This window comes from Plectropomus leopardus, chromosome 11 (assembly GCF_026936395.1).
Source record: "Plectropomus leopardus strain MGB_pleo_1.0 chromosome 11, ASM2693639v1, whole genome shotgun sequence".
Classification (NCBI taxonomy): Eukaryota; Metazoa; Chordata; class Actinopteri; order Perciformes; family Serranidae; genus Plectropomus; species Plectropomus leopardus.
In genome coordinates this window covers 22,453,266-22,474,699 of record NC_142186.1, presented here as the reverse complement: position 1 = coordinate 22,474,699, position 21,434 = coordinate 22,453,266, and the positions used below count along the sequence as shown (strand labels likewise).

The window sequence follows — 21,434 nt, the reverse complement described above, 5'->3', positions numbered from 1 at the left end:
TACATGCTTTGGTTGAAAAAGAATACAGTAATGTTGTTTTGTAATTGCAGAGTTATTTTCCCGCTTAAATAACAAATTAACCAGGAGTGTAACAGTTAAGTCAAAGTTGAACTGTATTTAATTTTAGTTCAAATGTAAACAATGTAAAAAAATAGAAGTCTGGTTTGTCCATGGTAGTCAAAAATGACTTGACCATACAAATGGTGACATTCAATGTCTCTGTTTGCTGGGGTCAATCTTCTCCAGGTGAACCAATGGTTTCAATTGCTCAGCAAAGCTGCGCATGTCCTCTGACACAGTGTCTTGACCAGCAGGAGCCAACACACTCAGCTCCACCAGGTATGAAAGTGATAGACGCTCTGTGTTCTCTGTGTTACCCGGTACCAGGATGCGTGACAGCTTGCTCACCACAATTTTCATAGCACCTTTGCGGAATATGTGCCCGTTGGCCACAAACTCGTGGTCCATGCGGAAGCCCATCTCATTGAGGAAGTCGGGCAGGTTGTGAGAGGCAGCTACGTCAACACAGTTACGCACCAGGGCATGGCGGCTCTTGTCACCCACTTCAGGTTGGCCTAGGTAGCGTAGGTGCCATGGTGACGTGGGGTGTGAGAGGGAGCGCCGGGCACGCAGAATGAAAGGGTTTCCTTGTTGGCCTTTCAGAAGATAAACCAGTTCATGATCTGTGAAGGTCTCAGGTTCCATGTTGTCACACAGACCTCGGAGGCGATGCAAGAGGCTTTCCAGGGCTTGGTCTAACACACTGCCTGCGTTAATAAAGGGTTGACAAACAAATGCATGAATACATAAACAGTGTATAAACAATGTGGTGCAATCATCTGGACTGTTCAATATCTTGTATCCAATGCAATAGTTTCAATATACATTAAATCTGCACAATAAACACAAGGCCTCTAACATTACAACAGCGGAGATTCCTTGACAAAAGAGGAAGGTGACAGGCCTTTGTCACAAACACATCAGATGTTTTTCCACTTTATCAGTGGTTTAATATTCATTTTTTAGTAAAATGTTTTATGAAACTCTAGGTGGAGGTAGAGGTTTGGTTTCAACTTTAGTTTGGTAATGCTGAATTCCACTGCATGTTAACGAGTTTCTAATATCTTGTCTTTCCAGTTTACATCAATGAGGGAAGACTATTTGGAAGATCTTGGAACGAGAGGTTAGTTGGCATACTCCAACACCATAATCATAACATCACGAGTGGATGTATCTTTTGAAAGAATGCATTCATTAAATTATTTTTCAAGTATTTCATTAAACAGTTAAAGACAACACTTGACTTAAGAGATAATCTTAATATCACATCACCTCATTGACCTGTAAATAAGCTCACAGTAGTAGAGGCTCATATCAATCATAATAATCCAATAGAAAGGTTTGATGTATCCAAGCATTTAACCCTTGTGACCTCCTCAAATTTACTATCCTCTGGACACCTCCGTGGCAAAAATGTGCACACACAAAAAAACTGCTAGTAAATCATCATACATAAATATTTTCTTCTGGTTTTTTTTTTCATAAATCTCTTAAAACATCTACAGACTTGCTTAAAACTACCAAAAATTCAATAATTTTCAGCATTTTAACCCTTTTAATGCCAGTTTAATCATTTTATTTTTTTATTATTTATTACAAAAAAAACACAAAACATTTATTATTTTCCATAGAATGAATAGTAGGGGGATGGGGCATTGGTAGTGATTAGACTCTTGGATATGCCAAAGATTAGTAACAAAATTAATTTGATTGCATTAGTATTTTTTATGTAGTGCCAGATACCCCCTCTGGATACCTTCGTGGCCAAAAATGCCTCATAGACTTCCATGAAAAACCACATTTTTTAATCTCACTGCCATTACAGTGTAAAACCATGCATTCTGTAATGTCAGCATTTAATTTTGAAGAAAAATAGTGATATTTAACATTTTTACTGTATTCCACCAGATTCAACCGTTTTCCCATTGTAGGCCGATGCATGAAATTCTTTTATTTTTGCCAGTTATATATTATGGACTAATGTGACTACCAGGGGTCCCCAAGAGTCATTTGATTGTGTGTGTGTGTGTGTGTGTGTGTGTGTGTGTGTGTGTTTGTGTGTGTGTGAGAGAGAGAGAGAGAGAGAGAGAGAGAGAGAGAGAGAGAGATAAATCCTTTTTATATCAAAATCTGATTCATCAATGTGAATATTTATTGTGCAAACTGAAACAACTTTGAAAACTTCAACAAGGCTTTGAATATGTGAGTTATGTGTGTGTTTGAGATAAAAAGATACATGGATTGAGAGAGGGTGTGTGTGTGTGTTTAGTTTAGTTCATTTCCTGCAGCACACCAGCAGGTCCTGCAGCATGTGACCTGGTGCTCTCTACAAATGCACCTGTTACACTTGGTGCAGGTGGTAGAAGACCTCTTTTTTAGGCCTGTGCACAACCAGCACACAACTCTCCTTCTGCAGTGTCGGTGGTTTCTTTGAGGGCAGCGTCTCGGCATGAGATGGAGACCAGACTTGCCCATTCTTCGCTGTGCACTCACTGTTAGGATGGGCAGGATCCTCAGTGTCCTCTCCACTTTCAGAGGAAGGGTCAGAGGCACTCACAGAGGTGGAGGACTCCAGGAAGCATTCTGTGTCAGACTCCTCCTCGAAGCTTGTGTCTTCTTCAGATGAGTCCTGCAGCTCACTGGCAGATAAAGGCTGCATGGCCATTTCTAAAGCCTCTTCTGCACTGAAATGCCTCTTCATTTTTGCTCCTTCTCTTTGTTCCAGATCGTTCTCCTTCTCTGCTCACTAATGAAATGACCCCTCAGCCAAGGTGCATGTTTATCTTTGGCTGTGAAAGCAGCCATGTGCATAAATACACTAACAGTTGTTTTTGTTTTTGAATACAGCAAAGGCAGGAGGCCATGTTTTTACTCAAGCACCTCTTCAAAGACACATGAAACACATCCCTCAAAAGATGTCCTTTTTTCACAACTGAAATGATCAATGCATGCTTGCAGATTCTCTCTCTCTCTCTCTCTCTCTCTCTCTCTCTCTCACACTCACACACACACATACACACGCGCACACACACACAAAAAAAAAATTCTTGGGGCCCCCTGGTAGTCACATGAGTCCATAATATAACTGGCAAAAATACAAGAATTTCATACAGCGGCCTACAATGGGAAAATGGTTGAATCTGGAATACAGTAAAATACAGTAAAAATGTCAAATATCACTACTTTTCCTCAAAATAAAATGCTGACATTAGAGAATCCATGGTTATATACTGTAATGGCAGTGAGATTAAAAATGGTTTTAATGGAAGTCAATGAGGCATTTTTGGCCACAAAGGTGTCCAGAGGGAGTAACTGACACTACATAAAGAATAGTGATGCAATCAAATCAAGTTTGTTACTAATCTTTGGCATATCCAAGACTCTAATCACCTCCAATGCCCCATCCCTTACTATTTATTATATGGAAAATAATTATTTTTTGTGTTTTTTGTAATATATAATTAGTAATTCAAATAATTAAACAGGAATTTAAAGGATTAAAATCCTGAAAATGGTTTAATGCTTGGTTGTTCTGAGCACTTTTGGAGTTGTTTAAGTGATTTATGAAAAAAACCCAGAAAAAACTATTAAAATATTTTAATATTAAAAATTAAAAAAGTAAGAAAAAGGTACAAAAATGTCTGAGGGGGGCATAAGGGTTAACATAGGTATGGTACTTCATGTTGGTTCTTCCTATAACTTCACCCAAGTGTGTATTTGTAAAACTATTCTCAGTTAAAGTAGCAAAGTTATATTTTGACATTTTATTGTTTTAAACCAAGGAAATTGTAAAATTACAATACTTTACAGTTTCATTAAATTTTTTTTTAATTTATATTTTCCTTATTTTAAGCATTATAGTACTACCAAACAAGACGTGGTTGTTAACGTAAAATTAGACACTTAAAATAAGTAACTGCTTATAGCACAACCTTTAAAAATATCTATATGAGTTGCTGACATTTTAATTTATCACATAACACCCAGTAGTATTGTAAAACTTCAGTCCACTACAGGCCATGTATGACACTAACTGGTAGGTGGATAATCGATAAAGATGTTTAATTTAATGTTATTGTACGCAGATAAGGACGTATCTCCACGTTAGCTCACCTTGCAGCAGGTACTCCATCATATTGATTGTGCCCCCGGTGACTGGCATCACGGTGACAGGAGGAGCTTCCATGTTTTCTCGGGCAAAAAGTTGTTTTACTCTGTAAGAAGATGTTGTTACATATAATATTATAATTATCATTAATATTTTTATGTAAGTTGTTACAGGCACTGTTTTCTTTCGACCGTTAACTGAGTTGACAACTTTAACTCGCGAGCTAGCTTGTTAGCTTATTCAGTGTGGTTAGCAGCTAACGCTAACTCGCTCTCAAAATTAATTTATTTCGTTACCTGAGAAAAGACAAAATGTAGCTGTCCACTTGCTGGGAACACAGACGTCGGTCTTTGGTTGAACCTCCACAGTAAAGACCAGGGTTCCGGTAACGTTAGGCCTCACCGTGTCCGTTACATCAACACACGGCTAACGTTTAGTAGCTAACTTACCCTGCTAACTAGCAGCTACCTAAGCTAATCAGTTAGCCACGATGTTAGCTGTGTTCCGCAAGTTTCCGTACGTTTCAGCGTTAGTTTGGTTACTTAAATGGGATGAAAAATATCTATATGTGACAGCAAAGAGCCAAGTTGAGCAAAAATTACCACACTGTTCGGTTTGTTATCGGATAATGAATGAACACAGTCGGCATGAGTGAATGGAAGGCGTACTTTTCTCCATCTGCTGTATTTCGTAGGATTGCCATCGACATTTTTGGCGCATTACAGCCACCTACTGGGGTAAAGTTACCATTATTTTCCTTTTTTAGGAAGTGAGGGTTGTATGGTATCACAATTGATACAGAATTGTCAACTTGTTACATCCAACTGGAAGATGATGATGGAAGATGTGAATTAAAACGCAAAGTTACACATTAGAGTAGAGTTCAAGGTTTTTGTAAACAAAAGAAAAGTTAACAAATGTGTTGGCTGTATAATATTTTTAATGAGGTATAGGCTAACAGATGCTGATTATTGATTAACATACAGGCCATAATTTCCCTGGAGTTCTACCTTACGATTCTATGTGACAAATAAAACATTGAAATGTTGTAGTTAGTCAATTTGGAAATTACTCTTAATCTGAGTAGGCCTACAATATCTGAAGACACATCAACCTAAAGTTATAAATTCAAATTCTCTGGACAAACAAATATTTTGTCTTGAAACACCTAAAGTGCCTGTCACGTTAGGGCAAAATATTATAAAAAGGATGTTTCTGTGTTCGACCAAAAAAAGGTGAGGAAGTAAGAAAGAAATTGTTTAATAAATATTCATAAAAATATTCAATCAGCTTTTATTATGGCTGCCACTTGGATCATTTCACCCAGTTAGGAAACTTTCTAATTAAAGAAAAACAAAACCTAATGCTGCTGTAGAATTTCCCTTCAGAATCACAAACAACTTTTCTCATGAAAAACAGGTCGGCTATCACTATACCACTGGCATTTATGGACCATCTCAATTTGGGACCTTTCCTCTATGCTTTTATTACACTATACACACAACTACTGTCACTGTCAGTCATATGATTGTTTGTTATCTTTGCAGGTTTCCTGATGATAATTGATGAGTAAATCACCGACATCTCCTCTTCCATCTGCAGTTACAAGTAAGAAATTTCATTACCCAAATACAACAAAACACGTGATAGTAGTTACCCATCATAATCATAAAGTAAACTTACCCTGCCATTGAAGCCACAGCAGCAAATGTAAACAGGAAACGCTTTAAAGAAATAGAAACTGAATCAGCTGCCTAGCCAAATGTCAAACATCTACTTATGTTTTGGCAGCAGACCACTTAGCAAACAAACAGGAAATCTGACAAGACAAAGAACTTCATATCCTACCTGCATGCAGTCTTGGTCTTAGGTACCAAATTACCAAAAGTGCAATTAAAATAAGACACAGAAGGGCTGTTGGTGTCCCATAAATAACTGCATTCAGATATTCAGGCTCTGTAGGTACACCTGTAAAGCCAAAGACATAAGAAGTGATATTCCTTTGATTCAGTCCATGAACTCCTTAAAGAGAGATACAAAGGAAAAAAAAACAAAAACGCTCACCTGTTGTGTTGGAAGCATTTGACGATCCGTCAGTGCTGTCGTGAGTGCTGTTGCGAGTGCTGTTGCGAGTGCTGTTGCGAGTGCTGTTGTGAGTGCTGTTGTGAGTGCTGTTAACCGTACTGTGTCCCTTAAACATGTGCTTTACACTGCAGTTCAATGACCCATATTGATCTACAAGCACTGATATAGTCTTTGAGCCCATCTCCATGTTTAATGTGACATTTGGTTTGATGTTACTGAATTCTGAGTCACATATCACAGCACAAGAAGCAGATGAATCCTCACTGCCGTGTACTATAAAATGAAAAAAAAGACTATAAGTTAAACTGTTTAATTCTGACACATATATTTTGTGTTATTTTCTCACCTGTAATTACACACAAGTTGATAGTCAGTAGCTTCTGCCTGTATCCATCACATCCACTTTTCCAGCAGAAATATTTTCCAGCATCTGTTCTTTTGACATTTATAATGTGTATAGATTTGTTCGAATCCACAAAGTCTAATTCTGGTCGTTGTACAGAGTTCTTGAGTGCAGTTGTATTACTTTCTTCAAAAGTCCATTTTAAGTCAGTCAGTTCACCCAGACATGCATGAGTAAAACTGCTGCCTTCAATAACGTAGACTGTTTCAAGAGTTCCCATCAGAATTTCTGAAAAAAAGATGTTGCTTTTTTGAACAGAGAATTGACTTTGGCAAACCTATAGAACTGGGTACACAAAGTAGTTGGCTATATATTGTGTTTTACAAAAACAAACTGACAATCACAGTGGGTCTGACCTTTCTTCACTCTGATGACTGGGGACTGTCCCCGACAATTGTCTTGAAAACAATTTTCACACCAGTAAAGGCCTTCATCATCCTCTGTCAAACGATCAATGACCAAGGAACCATCACGCAAAACCCTCATTTTGGGGCGAAAGAGTGGATTGTGGTATTGTAATCCATTCTTGTTTTGAAAATATATCTGGATTGTCTTGTGATGATAATCTTTCTTAAAAAACCATTTGAAAGAGTTTGAACCACTTCTCTTATGTTGACAAGGTATCACAGCTTGACATCCAAGTGAGAACTGAAGGTGAGTTGAGGCTGTAAAAAACAGACATTCAGTTGTACTTAACAGTAGCTTGAAAATGTATAAATAATGTATCACCAATACGTCCCAAAACTCTATTTGAAATAGAGTAAAATCAATGATGAAGTTTGTTACTTACTGTGTCCTGAGGCAAAAGTGGATGAGGCCCAAATAATCACTAGAAAAATAAAGCCTGTTTGCATTGTGCTTGAGGCAGTAATGTCTCTTCAGAAATGAAGACAATACTGAACGGATGAAACACCCCCTCTGTGGTTATACTATTGCTGCACATGAAAACAATGATCAGAGTCTCTGAAACGCATCAGAAGGTTTAAGATTGAGAATAAGGACTAAATTCATGTTGATACTTCGGAAGTGGTCCAACAGCCAATGCAAAGGAAATTTACTGCGGCTTTCACCCACACATTTTTTTCTGATCGTGTAGCATTTATTTCACTTTTGCATTAGGTGTTGAGATGCAATATGTACATTTGCAACAAGTGTAATTTCTCACATAAACGTGTCAAACTGTATGAAGTCTTTGCTGTTTTTATATAGATGAGAAAATCTGTAAATTATTTGAGTAAAACAAAAAAGCTAGTGTAGTTCTTATATGATTTATTCGTCTGCCAAGCTCAAATTTAACTGGGATCTCTTGCAGTGGCTATCTCACTTTAAGTCATAAAATACAGGTCATTGAAAGTGCCAGAGGTTTATTTTAGTGCTATTGAAGTTAAAGGATTATGTAGGTCAACAGAGAGCAGACACTGACAGCAAACAAGCTCAATGACTGGAAAGTCCAACAATGGAAAAGTTTACATGACATGAAGGATATGAATCAGATGTGAGTCATACAAACACAGCACAGTGCAATGCTAAAACATTTAAAATGATCACAGAGTTGAATCAGCACCTCTCTAAAACAGCTTGGACAAAAACTGATCATTCCCAAAGACCACTTTTATTAGGCAATGACTCTCCTTCATGATCTTTTGTATGGAAAAATCCGGTGTTTCCCTCAGTGCCTGAAATCATCAGATGACAGACAGGTGCGAGCAGATCCTTCACGCCAACCTTTTGTGCTCATATTCATCTACGTACCTTTGGCCGGGAAAATAATAACACAATTGTAAGCTGACCAAACAAACAACAATTTCGTCCCGCATTAGTTGACAATTAATGGACAGAAGGCTGATGATCACAATGTACGTTTCATGATTCATGGTGTTAGCCTTAATGACATTAATCAGATATGTTTTTCAATCTCCCTTAACGTGTCGTGTGTTTAAGGTGAAATACACGCCAGTTGATCCAGCGGATGATAACTGTCTAACTGCGTGCAGACACCGCCTCCTCTGCTCACCACCTTTTGTTAGTGTAGCAATAGTGCGCACGCTCTGTTTTACTCTTCACACTTTTAGTATCATACCACTTTTACCTGTAGTCTATTTGTACTGTAGCGGGGCACAAACTCTACGCAAGATGGAGTCCGCTGAGGCTCTGGTGAAATCTCAGTTGGGCTGGCCTCACATGTATCACTTGTTTACTCTACTTTGTCTTGTTGCCGTCGTCTATAAATTCACGATCTTGCTCGTCGAAAGAAGAGATACGCTTCTAAACTTCGAAGCTTTTCCAGGACCACCAGCACACTGGCTTTTTGGACATGTGAAGGAGGTAATTCAAGATTCATGAGCACCCAGTTAGGCTCAACTTTTGTGTTAGATAAGTGTTACGTAACATTAAAAATAACTTTTGTGTTTTTATAGCAGTTTAAATAAACAAAATTGCAAAGTGCTTTACAATGACAGATAACAGTTTAGGCCAGATAATGTTAGATCTATCCATTGTTTAATTTTGGAGATTTCAGTATGTCAGACTTATTCAAGGTGGTGCAAATAACAAATCTCATTGTAATCATTGGCAGAAATGTTTTGCCATATTCCCAGCGTTTCTCCCCATTTTTGTGTTTTATAAAAAGCATTGCTTACATTTGTATAGTTCACAGTACTCCATTCAGTAGGGGAGAGTGGGGTTGGTTGGGACATTTTCTATGGATACAAAATCACTTTTCATTACTCACAGATGTATTGCAAAGTAATCAAAGCAGTTGGATCCCACAGGTGGTGTCTGCTAACAATTAACTAAGCCTTTACAGCACTAACTACAGTGGCTAAGGCATGCCCAGTCACCCAATCCTGCCACCTCTTGATCCACAGCAAACCTCCCTGCACACACAAAGTAGTCAGATGGTGAGAGGGTGGTGACGGGGCGGCAAGAGAGGGCTCGGTTGGTGATGAAACCAGGCTTCTGCTACCAGGATCTGCCAACAGCAAATTTAAATTGCAATAGCCAGGTTTTAACCTTTAGAGGGCAGGCACAATGCGTATTTACACTCAAAAGGTAAAATTTAAATACTTAGCACTCAAATGTCAAGAACTGGGCCTAAATCGATCAGCAACCCTATTAAATGGCCATATATAGATTTAAATTGAAAAGTTTTGTTGTACTATAAATGTAGGAATGCAATTTCCTGAAATTCTGCCTCTTCTGGACAGTTTGGACAGTTGGTAGGGATGGTTGGGACACAAAAAAAAGATTTTTTATTAAAAAAAAGAAGGGAATATAAATAAATATAAATTGATCGTCTAATAGGTATGTAGCATTCATAATTTATTTATTTATAATTTTTTCAAACATTTTTTCAAGAAAAAGAAAACGTATGTAAAATTATTACATATCCTCAAATTTTTACTGAGATATGGAAGTTGGCTACCCTCTGAGTCCTTATTTCAGTGGTACAGCTTAATGTGATTTACATATGCTACATTTATTTTTATAGATGAGCAATGCCACACTGAGTTCATAGTTGATACTAAATGATAAGTTAAACAATCCACATGTTGCTATTTTTGTTCTCTTAAGTAAAATCAAAGTATAGCATCTAGCGTCACTGAATGCATGCATGCTCCTGTGGCCAGGTAACTACCTTGTCATGACTCCTGCACTTTATTTGCTCAAGGCTGCAACAGGTATTCAAACTTGACTCATGGCAAACCTTCACATAACAAGGACAACTACTCCTGCTCAATTAACTTTAGCCTGAACAGATAAAGCCCTGCGCTGTAGCAACCAAACATAACAAGAGTGACCATGCACATTAATGATCACTTAAAGCTAGACACTATGTAACGTCAAGACTAGAGTGTCTTAAATCGGACATCATGTCGTAGATGAGATCATATTTCTGACTGGTCGATAGAAATACCACAGAAGTGGAGTACAACTCTGTAAGTTGCAAAACTGATTTGGTGCTAATGTCATACCGCAATTTATTATAGGTCCTATTCCTTTTTCACATATTAAGTGCAAAATGTCTCATTAAAAACTGTTGCATAGTGAGAAAATAATACCAAAACATAAGTGCAACTTCTCTTTAAGAAAGTACTTATGAAAAACTTCAACTCCTCTTATTACCCTTACTGATTAATGTATTTCCCAGGCTTATAGCAGCGCCATTTACTCTTGTGGGTCTAGAGGTTCAATCTTGATATAATTGCCATAGATTGAGGGAAGTATCAGCCTTGGAATTAACCTGGGTTTCTGCGTGGGGTCCTCTATCAGCTGGTACCTCATCAGTGTCATGGCTGTTGCCACTTTCAACTCATTCACAGCAAAGCTCTGACCAGTGCAATTTCCGAGGGAGAAAAACAGCAGAAAAAAACAAAAGAGGTGTATGATGATAAATGCAATGATTTTAAGCAATAACATAAGAGGGCAGGAGCAAGTAAGAGCAGTGATGAGTCATGCTCTGAATTCAGACAGAAAATTCAACAAACAATAAACAAAATAAATCAGCAGTCAGCACTAGTTATTTTTGAATTTGGACTGGAATAAGATCTCCACTTTGATGTTGAAGATGAAGAGGGGGGTGCTTAGTATGAGCCTAGTGAATATTTTAGGAATAGTTGCTTCCAAATGTACTAAAAAGGCACTGTCCCTGGTGTCCCCCTGTCCCAACTGACTCAGCTCTCCCCTACTTAAAAACTACAATTTCCATGAGGTGATGCCTCTGCCACCATGGTGTGCACAGGTGTGTCGCATAGGCCCAATGCCAATGATTAAAATGGGATTAGTTATTTTAACCTGCCAGTCCATTGCTGAATCCATTATTGACTCTAATGAAGGTCTGATACACCAAAAGCTAAAAATAAATCAATACATTTTAAACACAAGACTTAAACTTGTGATTGAGTATCTTTTTATGTTGTTTCTTTACTTTTTCTTAATTAAAGAATTTAGGTAATACTGCACATTAACAAAACTGAGTAAACTTCAGATCAGTCAGTAACACATCATGCTGTCATTAACCTTAAGGTATGGTTAACATTTACATGTTTTCATCTTACTTTCAGTTTAAACAAGATGGGACAGATTTTGACAAGATTTTGGAATGGTCAAAGTATTACCCTTATGCTTTCCCAATATGGTTTGGTCCCTTCGTCTGTTTCCTCAACATTCAACATCCAGATTATGTAAAGACCGTATTGGCATCAACAGGTGTGTGAACAATTTTTTTTCTCATCTTTACTGAAATGATACAATGTTATATCAGTGTTGCCAGTTCAGTGGTTTCTATAATCTCCGTCAGGAACACTGACTATATTTTTATGACCAAGGGTCATTGTAACAGATTTTTTTTTGATTTTTTTTGTTTCCTAACAGAGCCAAAAGATGATTTTATATATTGCTTTATTGAGCCTTGGATTGGTAAGACTGATTTACCTTTTGCCTACAGAATATTTTGACTTATGACTGAGATGTTATACTGAATGACACATGCACTGTGTGTCTCTGTCTTCAGGTGATGGTTTATTGGTGTCCAAGGGTCAAAAGTGGTTTCGGCACAGAAGGCTTTTGACCCCAGGTTTCCATTATGATGTTCTGAAACCATACACTAAACTGATGGCAGACTCTGCTAAAACAATGTTGGTATGTAAATGACAATTTATAATAAGATAACAGAGACCATAATAGTGAAGTAATGCTGTCTAGATGACATATGTTGTGTCAGAGTTGGTTGAGTGTGTTTCATCTCCTGCAGAGATGTCACATCTGTTCTCAATGTTTCCAGGACAAATGGGAAAGTTATGCAAACACCAGTGAGTCCTTTGAACTGTTTGAACATGTGAGCCTCATGACACTTGACAGCATCTTAAAGTGTGCTTTCAGCTACAGCAGCAACTGTCAGACTGAGAGGTGAGTCCATACAAACCTTTTTCAGCCACACACAAGTTCAGATCTATGTTTTCAGTTGTTAATTGCTTAACTGCTTTAGCTGTCTGAATCATGAGTGGAGGAAACTGGTCTTTTAATGATTGCCCATGTTCTCATTTCAGTGGAAAAAATGAATACATCAAGGCAGTTTATGAGCTCAGTCATCTGATTGACCTGCGGTTCAGGACGTTTCCATACCATAATGACTTGATTTTCTACCTCAGCCCACATGGCTTTAGATACAGGAAAGCATGCAGAGTGGCTCATGGTCATACAGGTAAAAATTTCACTCATACCTTGATTAATGATTTCAAACTGTTGGCAAGTTTCAATGAAACTGCATTTGATCACTTTGCAATAAAGAGAAGCCCAGACACTAAACTTTGGGTTGATATTTTACATGTTGCTGTATTTTAAGAGTTAGTCTGCATATATTCATTGTTTTGTCCTTTGAAGAGGCAGTCATCAGAAAGCGGAAAGAAACACTGAAGGAGGAGAAAGAACTGGACCGCATACAGGCCAAAAGACACTTGGATTTTCTGGACATCCTTCTCTTTGCAAAAGTATGTTATGTTACAACACAATCTGATTTTAAAAGAAAAAAATATATCTGCCTTGTGCTAGCAAACCATAACCCCAAGAATTACAAGCCACTTCTGCTAAAGAGGTCAATTGCCAAAAAAAATATCTTACCCAATACAAAGTTTATTTTCTTCGCTTCCATTTCTCACCTCGACACTGAGCTAATCAGATTGATTGCATGACGGGCTCTGACGTCTCAGTCACTGATTCAACGTGCTGAATTGGCAAAAAAAAAAAACACAGTATGGGACACACCACAAAAATAAGGATCAAAGATACTGGACTAAAGGCTGGCCATTGGCTTAGTGTGTCAGGGCCTTTTAGTGAGTAAACTGTCAACCAATAGTCAAAACACAAAATTACAAAGTCCTCCTTAAAAAGTGTAGTATAAAGACATTTAAAGTATAAATAGCCTTCACTATAAGCTTCTGACATCATCAATGAAGTTACACTGCTTCTTGTGGTAAATACGTACAGCGTCTTGCACCTCTGCTGCTCTGCTATGCTCTCTGCTTTGTTCACATTTTGAAAATGTATATTATATCTTTCTTACAAATGATATGCAACCCTAATTCCAAGAAGATGCAATGCTCTCTGAAGTATAAATAAAATTAGAATGCAATGATTTTCAAATACTTTTCAATATATTCAATTTAATACAGTCCAAGAGATATTTAATATTCATACTGATAAACTGTATTGTTTTATCCTGTTGTAGCCTGTCTTCGATGAGCAACCAATACTATTTTGTGACCTACATTTGATTGTGATCCACAGAGCAAACCAGTAATCTCTCTTTTTTTCCGAACTTTATTGTTTATTGAAAATATACACTATCTCTGAATTTGATGCTTGCAACACATTTAAAAAAAAGTGGGAACAGTGACAACAAAAGACTGAAAAAGTTTTGAAATGCTCAAAAATGGCTGTTTGAAATGTTAATCAGTAACAGGTCCCCCTGTCCTCAAAAGACTCAGTCATTCACAAACCAGGAAGGTGCAAGGTTCATCACATTTGAAAAACTTTGTGGGCAAATAGTCCAACAGTTTCTCAATCACAATTGCAAAGAATTTATGGATTCTACAATCCATAACATTATCAAAAGATTCAGAAAATCAGGAGAAATGTCTGCACATAAAGGGAAAAGGTGGAAAGTCAACACTGAGTGCCTATGACTGTCAATCCCTTAGGCCCAGTTCAGACCAAAGATTCATGATGAGAGGATGTGAAACTGGCAACTACTTGCACTGCACCTGTCTGTAACGTTCCAACAACCTGCCGGATCGTGCCGGATGGTCTGTTGTCATAAATTGCAGCAGCAATTGCTGTTTGCGGACAGTTTACTGACTTGACTAGCGGACTTTACTACAAGTTGATGTACCTGTTGAAACAGGTAACATGCCTCACCTTCTACAACCAGCCACTAGCAATTTGACCAGGTTATTTGCAGGTGACACCATTAGCTGGCCTGTGTCGAGCTGAGACTGGCGAATTCCTACTCTGCAAATTTCTATAATGGTTTCATTTCATCGCAAATCTTTGATCTGAACTGGGCTGTAGGTGCCACTTCATTAAAAACCGGCATGACTTACTAAAGGACATTACTACATGGGATCGGGAACACTTTGGAAAACCAATGTAGATGAACTCAGCCTGTCTCTGCATCTACAAATGCAAGTTAGGACTGTCCCATGCAAAGTGAAAGCCTCATATCAGTAACATCCATAAACGCCACCAAGTTCTCTGGGCCTGAGCTCATCTGAGATGCACTGACAGTGGAATAGTGTGCTGTGGTCTGATGAGACCACATTTCATATTGTTTTAGAAATCATGGACATTTTGTCCTTTGGGCTGAAGAGAAAAAAGGACCATCCAGACTGTAACTATCTCAAAGTTAAAAAGCCAGCATCTGTGATGGTATAGGGGTATGGCATCATGGGTAACATTCATATCCATGAACTCACCATGAGCACTGAAACATACATGCGTGATTTGGAGCACCATATGCTGCCATCCAGACGATGGGACATTCTGTTATTCCAACAAGACAATGCCAAGTCACGTTCTGCATGTGTTACAACTGCGTGGCTTCATTGTAAAAAAAAAAGAGTGGGCACTCAACTGGCCTGCCTACTGTCAAGACATGTTTCCAATTGCGAATGTATCACATTATAGATAAATAGATAGATAGACCTTCACTGTCATTGTAGGTTATACAGTGAGATTTCATTGGAATTGTCCAGTTTGCAGCTTAAAGGTAAAAAAAAACTTGTAAGAGACTGTTCAGCAACCAGAGTTGTACATCAAGCAAGAAAGGCAAAGAGTTTCACTTTAAAAACTTCAACAAGTAGTGTCCTCTGTTCCAAAACACTTACTCAGTGTTATTTAAAGGACAGGTGATGTAACACAGTGGTAAATATGACCCTTTCCCAACTTTTTTTAAATATATTGCAGTCATCAAATTTGTATTGTAAAGTGTATTTTCAAAAAAAGGATTTATCTGTTTTAACAATGTATTGTCTTTGTGTATTCAGGTGAATATAAGTCGAAAGGAAATCTTTGCACTCTGTTTTCATATTTTACACAGCATACCAACTTTTTTGTAATTGGAGTTGTATTTTTTCACTCATTAGCAAGTCCTTGTTTGTGTTACAAGCAGAATGTGTCCACTTTATGAACCCACCTATGTAGGCACATCTTATTATCTAAGTAATGCACCCTTTAAATACTAGGAAAATACTGTGGCATTGACTTCAGACAAGGTTTTGTTTTTAAATGGCTCAATTGCTTTCGCCTGCCTCAAAATAGCAATACATCAACAATGCACCTGACCATGCGTCAAGTAGGAAACAACATGCCCGTGAGCTCACAGATGAGTGCAAGTACATACTTACACAATGTGAGCGCTGACCATTAAAATGACAACTCTGTTGGTCTGAAACTATCAATGACAGTTTCAAATACAGTATTAAGTTTTTTGTTTTCTATTTGTCTTTTTTTCTCACCGTCAGGATGAAAAGCAACAGGGTCTGTCAGATGAAGACATACGAGCAGAGGTGGACACCTTCATGTTTGAGGGTCATGACACCACAGCCAGTGGCTTGTCTTTCATCCTCTACTGTCTGGCCTGCCACCCAGAACACCAGAAAAAGTGCAGGGAGGAGATCATTCAAGCCCTCGATGGCAAGGACAACATGGAGTGGTAGGTTTACCTGTTGAAAACCAAAGGGCAGTGCAAGTCAGTGCTGCTTTGTGTTACAGCAGATGGATTAGATGAGCTTTGGGTAGTCACCATTTTTTTTCGGATTCTGACGGGTATTGCATATCTGTCTTATTTTAAGGGAGGATCTCAGTAAAATTCCATACACTACAATGTGCATAAAAGAATCCCTCCGCCTTTATCCTCCCGTACCAGGAATAAGCAGAAAGACCACGAAGCCCATGACCTTTATTGATGGAAGGACTTTGCAGAAAGGTTTGATCTTGATGTTTTTACTGTTGAGTGCATAATAACTTTCACCTTGTTTTGCAAAGTCAGCCTTTGACAATATAGGGCACATATAAACCATTAACCACACGTTTTAAATGCTAGTAACGTCTTTACAATACTGTATGTCATACGTAAATAGATGAACTGTTAGTGTATTTGTATTTATAAACTTGTTGTCCAGTTATTGCACATCCAAAACCCAAACCCACATCTTTTGTTTTTCTTATTTGTAGGTTCTTATGTTGGAATAAGCATGTTTGGGATTCACAGGAATGCAGCTGTCTGGGAAAACCCCGATGTAAGTCAAGATGATTATATTCTAAGCAAAGTTTTTTATATGAAAGTTCCCTTGTCATCCACTCACGACATGGTGTACATGATCAATAGAAGTATTACATTAAAAATAAAAGTATCATCGCTCTTAGCTGTGGTGACAAATTGGTGCATAATTCATACAAAATCTATTTTGCCTTGGTACCAGATGTCAGCATATCATGAAAAGAGTTCAGTCATTCAATTCTCACTGGAAAAAAGTGAAAAAAATCAAGAACATGTTGGGATTTACTGGCATTTGTTTTTTTGATCTGCTGTCTCCACAGGTCTTTGACCCACTGCGTTTTCTACCGGAGAATGCTTCCAAGAGGTCGCCTCATGCATTCGTCCCATTCTCTGCTGGACCAAGGTTTGTCCTCACCTTGTCCTACATATTGCGTTACTGCCTCACTAAGAGCTAGGGAGGGAGGTTCTCAGTCCACACTTACTCTCTGTGCATTTATCAGACAAAAGGCTGTAGTATGCGGATGTGTAACCTTGCACCAGCCGCCTTTTTACCATGACAAAAAAAACTGCTAGGCTATATTAGACATTGTACGTCCTTGGATCCTCAGCATTGCACCCAGAAAGGGTGAAGTGGATTGGATTAACTTTTCTGAGATATGCAAAGGACACACATACAAATAGAAACAGATTGCTGGGATTAATAGTTAGATGCACAACCCTTAAAGGTAATACTTCATGGGGAGACACCCCAGGTGGAATAGGATTAACTAACAGATATTACCATTTAACTTCCCTAGTTGATAACTTACAGTAAGACAATTTTTTTTGTATTCCACATTTTCTGAAATTTAAGTTGTATTATGCAAATTGGTAATCTAATTAAATATGCACTAATGTGCATATTTCCTGAACTAAAATTTTAACCTCGGATAAAACCAGATTTTAAATTATTGTTTCATTTTATTGACATATTAGAGCTGAAGGAGTTATAGGAGATGTTTGAATCATTTAGGTCAGAAATAATCCTACACACTGGAATCTAATTCTACAAAAAGTATATTAATACCAACATTAGCGTAGCCTAATATTTTGCTGCAAGAAATACTAGGCTTTAACAGAATGAATAGACATGCAAATATGTATGTATAATCAGATGTTGAAGTTATGAAAGACGTTTGAAAGTATTTTGTACAGCACTAATGACAATCCATTAAAAAAATACTTAAATTACACTGGTCCCATGTAGATTTTCACCAAAACTGATCAGCATGAGTTTTATTACATCCACATTTACTACAGGACTATCATATGTTTTTCTTCATATTAAGTCAGTCCACATGCAAAAATAATAACTCTGGTACTGACTGTTGATTTATTTTGTTGATCATTTACTGTTTTTGTCCTTCTGAGTACAAAGGATGAAATATCACTACTCTGACCTACCTGTGTCCTCTTATGTTATTCCTTAGAAGCATTGCATTTATCATGTTACGCCTCATTTTTTGCTGTTTTTCTCCCTCAGAAATTGCATTGGCCAGAACTTTGCCATGAATGAGCTGAAAGTGGCGACAGCCATGACCCTGATGAGGTACCAGCTGATAGAGGACCCTGCTCGGAAACCCAAGTTAATTCCAAGATTGATACTTAGCTCAATAGATGGCATCTACATCAAGATCAAACCTGTAGACCCATAAGGGAAACTACTATAGGGAAACCTGGAGAGACCTGGAAATACATTGGTCAGTGAGGGAAATTTGTTAGAAGTTGAAGTTTATTAATTTCTTAGATTAAAAAAAAACCCCTCTGCACTATAGAATCAGAAACAGATAAGATAAAAATGTAAACTATTTTATTTAGTGGCTGAATATGTTTTGGGGAAATTACTTGACTTAATAAGTTACACTTGTATTTTAGAATCATTTCTAACACTAAGAGTTTTTAATATGCATTTTGCACTGTATGTATGATAAAATGAATAGCACTTACAGTATATTGTAGTCGGACATTTTCACCAAATCAGTTTTGTAATAATTACATTGGTATTCCATTTCCGTGGCTTTATTATGGTCCAGTCAGAACTTTGCTCTCATCTGCGATGTGATGCCTACTTGAAGACACTCCCTACTCTTGACGTCAGGGAGTGTCTAGCTTTTGGTGGTCATGTTTGGAGGCAACAGAGCGGTACGTAATTTGTTCAGGCTAAAGTTGATTAAGCAGGAATAATTGTTTTAGGAATGTCAGGGTTTGCCATGAGTCAAGTTGAAATACCTGTTGTATACTTCAAATCATGTCATACCCTATACATACATATGTATACATATATGTATATATATGTGTGTGTGTGTGTGTGTGTGTGTGTGTGTGTGTACGTGAAAAAAGATTGTCTTGGAAATTCGTTTATTTTGATTATTTCTGCTCTTCCTCAAAATGATAGGGGCATTGTTGTTCATCTATTAAGATCTTGCTTCACAGTTTTAAAAAGCTTTGGTTCATTCAACTCGTAATTTTTTTTTCAGCTGGAGATTACATTACATAATACCAAAATATTTCATATCATGAGTCTTGCACACAATGTAGAAGCTAACTCTGCTGGGTGAGTAAAATGGTTAAGCGTAGTGGCCTCTCTCTTACTGAGGTTGACCATATTGCCAGACTAATGGCTGAAATCATTAATGAGTTTTAAAGGGTGTGGGACTCAATCACCTGGGTGAGATGATGTCAAAAGATTGTCGTCCACACAGAGATTCATTTTAAAATGGCATCCATAAAGGTTAATAATATCTGTTGTGTTTGAATTGGCAGTGATGGCACAGTCTGTGGTTCAAGTACTGGTATGAAAAAGCCAGAGAACCTAGACAACCCTGTCTGGTGGACCTGAAAAGTTGGAAAAGGGACAATATTATACCACTGGTTATAACACTGGCAATGGTTTCATGATAAAGAGCCTTAATCCACTGCAGACAAGTTTAATCAAAGCCAAATTGTGTTACTGTGTGATATAAATAAGGCCATTCTATCCTGTCAGACACTTTTTCCAGCGATATCACTACTGCTGGATGCCGATGAGATGTTGTTTCAACATAGCATGAAAAGGTGTCCTCATGTTGGAGGACAGCAATGAAACCCACTTGGTTCATATTAAAGAAGTAACCACTCTTTCAAGGTACAAGGTAGATGTATTAGTAATTTTTTTAATGTAGTTTTTTTTTTTTAAAAAAGGAATAAAAATTTGTCCTTAAATCCTGCTATATCTTTTCGAATTGAAGGATGAGTTTAGGAGTCTCAAGGCATATTGTGAGCATCTTTGCAAACATCTTATAGTCACTGTTTAAAAGGTTCAGGGGGTGAAAATTATCCTCCTGTAGATGGTCTTTGCATGGTTTTTGCAACACAGAAATCACAGCTGAGCGCATGCTGCCTGGCAGTGAATAATTATCAGTATGATACATTAAATGTAGAAAAGGTGACTGTGTATCTCTAAAATATTTATAAAACTCAATAGTGAATCCATCACCATCAGGTGCTTTACCAGAAGCAAGTGATTTAATTGCAGATTTAATCTCTGACACTGTCCTTTCCATATTCTCTATCAGTGTAGTTCAACGATGTTAAGATAAATTTGCATCAGCTTCCTTAATAATAAAATATATCATATAGTTATGTATAGTAATCTCAAAAAGTCATGTTTATTTGTACTGGTTCTTGTTCTTAAAGACCCCTTGCAGTAATGGATGGCAACAATTATCAATTACTCTCCATTTGTTATAAGCTGAGCAATTAACATTTTGCCAGCCTTATCACCATTCTCAAAATATTATGGCATTAATCTATACAAAGTTTGCAACTCCGACTTCATGAGAAACATTGATTTTTTTGATGCTCCAAATTACTCGAATTATCCATATGTTGCTTTTCTAATTTTTCAAGTTCCATCCACAATGTTTTTCTTTGGCACCTTTGTTTTGCTTTAAAGCAGAGTAAATGTTCAACCCCATACATGTAATCAGTCTGTTATTTTTCCACTCAACCAATGACACAAGCTTCTTATACTGTTTAACTTTGAGAAAATATCACAGAAATAAAAGCATGTTCTGATCTCAAATTATGGCGGATCTCAGAATATCTTACATTCTCATTCAAGGCAGTTGACAAAAGCAGATAGTTTATTCTGGAGTAAGAGTTGCAGAGTTTAAAGTAATATGTGTATTCATGGCAGCCGAGATTTAGACAGCACCATATATCGGGTAAACCAAAAGATTTCTTAATTTCGTCTACAGCTGCAAAGAGTGGAGCATCTGATGGAAGGGGACAGCTAGATGAGATTTGTGGATCACAAATTCAGTTAAAGTCTCCCCCATACAAAATAAGCTTACTAGTGAACCTGGACAATAATACACACAATGCCTAAGAAAATGCAGCTTTTATATATATATATATATATATATATATATATATATATATATATATATATATATATATTGCAGCATTGTATTACAAAAAAT

The 21,434-nt window shown here is 37.4% G+C and overlaps 3 protein-coding genes, 1 long non-coding RNA gene and 1 pseudogene across 5 annotated transcripts in view; 2 read left to right on the top strand and 3 right to left on the bottom strand.

The window, feature by feature from the left end:
• Positions 1–89: 89 nt before the first annotated feature.
• On the bottom strand, positions 90–4,940 carry med18 (mediator of RNA polymerase II transcription, subunit 18 homolog (yeast)). Its single transcript, XM_088084284.1, has 3 exons — positions 4,465–4,940; positions 4,174–4,274; positions 90–767 (listed from the first exon to the last, which is right to left on the bottom strand). Exons 2-3 carry the CDS (start codon positions 4,244–4,246, stop codon positions 211–213), a joined length of 630 nt encoding a protein of 209 aa, XP_087940410.1. The 5' UTR covers positions 4,247–4,274; positions 4,465–4,940; the 3' UTR covers positions 90–210.
• LOC148188261 (uncharacterized) lies at positions 2,047–3,134 on the bottom strand (annotated as a pseudogene).
• A 150-nt stretch (positions 4,941–5,090) lies between the features above and the next one.
• On the bottom strand, positions 5,091–8,157 carry LOC121946358 (uncharacterized). Of its 2 annotated transcripts, none has more exons than XM_088084281.1 (7): positions 7,447–8,157; positions 7,013–7,321; positions 6,600–6,884; positions 6,234–6,526; positions 6,017–6,140; positions 5,852–5,892; positions 5,091–5,764 (listed from the first exon to the last, which is right to left on the bottom strand). In XM_088084281.1, exons 1-7 carry the CDS (start codon positions 7,508–7,510, stop codon positions 5,645–5,647), a joined length of 1,236 nt encoding a protein of 411 aa, XP_087940407.1. In that variant the 5' UTR covers positions 7,511–8,157; the 3' UTR covers positions 5,091–5,644. The 2 variants fall into 2 exon arrangements, with proteins under 2 accessions (XP_087940407.1, XP_042346846.2); XM_042490912.2 differs by having other exon boundaries at positions 6,017–6,136; positions 6,233–6,526; positions 7,447–8,153.
• Positions 5,676–21,434, top strand: part of LOC148188259 (uncharacterized) — a 39,482-nt gene continuing 23,723 nt past the window's right edge. Inside the window, exon 1 of the long non-coding RNA XR_015777920.1 lies at positions 5,676–5,776. This is a non-coding gene — a long non-coding RNA (uncharacterized LOC148188259). The remainder of the gene's footprint in view (positions 5,777–21,434) is intronic.
• LOC121946153 (cytochrome P450 4B1-like) lies at positions 8,696–21,034 on the top strand. Its single transcript, XM_042490607.2, has 12 exons — positions 8,696–8,981; positions 11,720–11,864; positions 12,030–12,074; positions 12,169–12,296; positions 12,439–12,563; positions 12,704–12,858; positions 13,038–13,144; positions 16,175–16,365; positions 16,505–16,638; positions 16,887–16,951; positions 17,253–17,335; positions 18,455–21,034. Exons 1-12 carry the CDS (start codon positions 8,790–8,792, stop codon positions 18,624–18,626), a joined length of 1,542 nt encoding a protein of 513 aa, XP_042346541.1. The 5' UTR covers positions 8,696–8,789; the 3' UTR covers positions 18,627–21,034.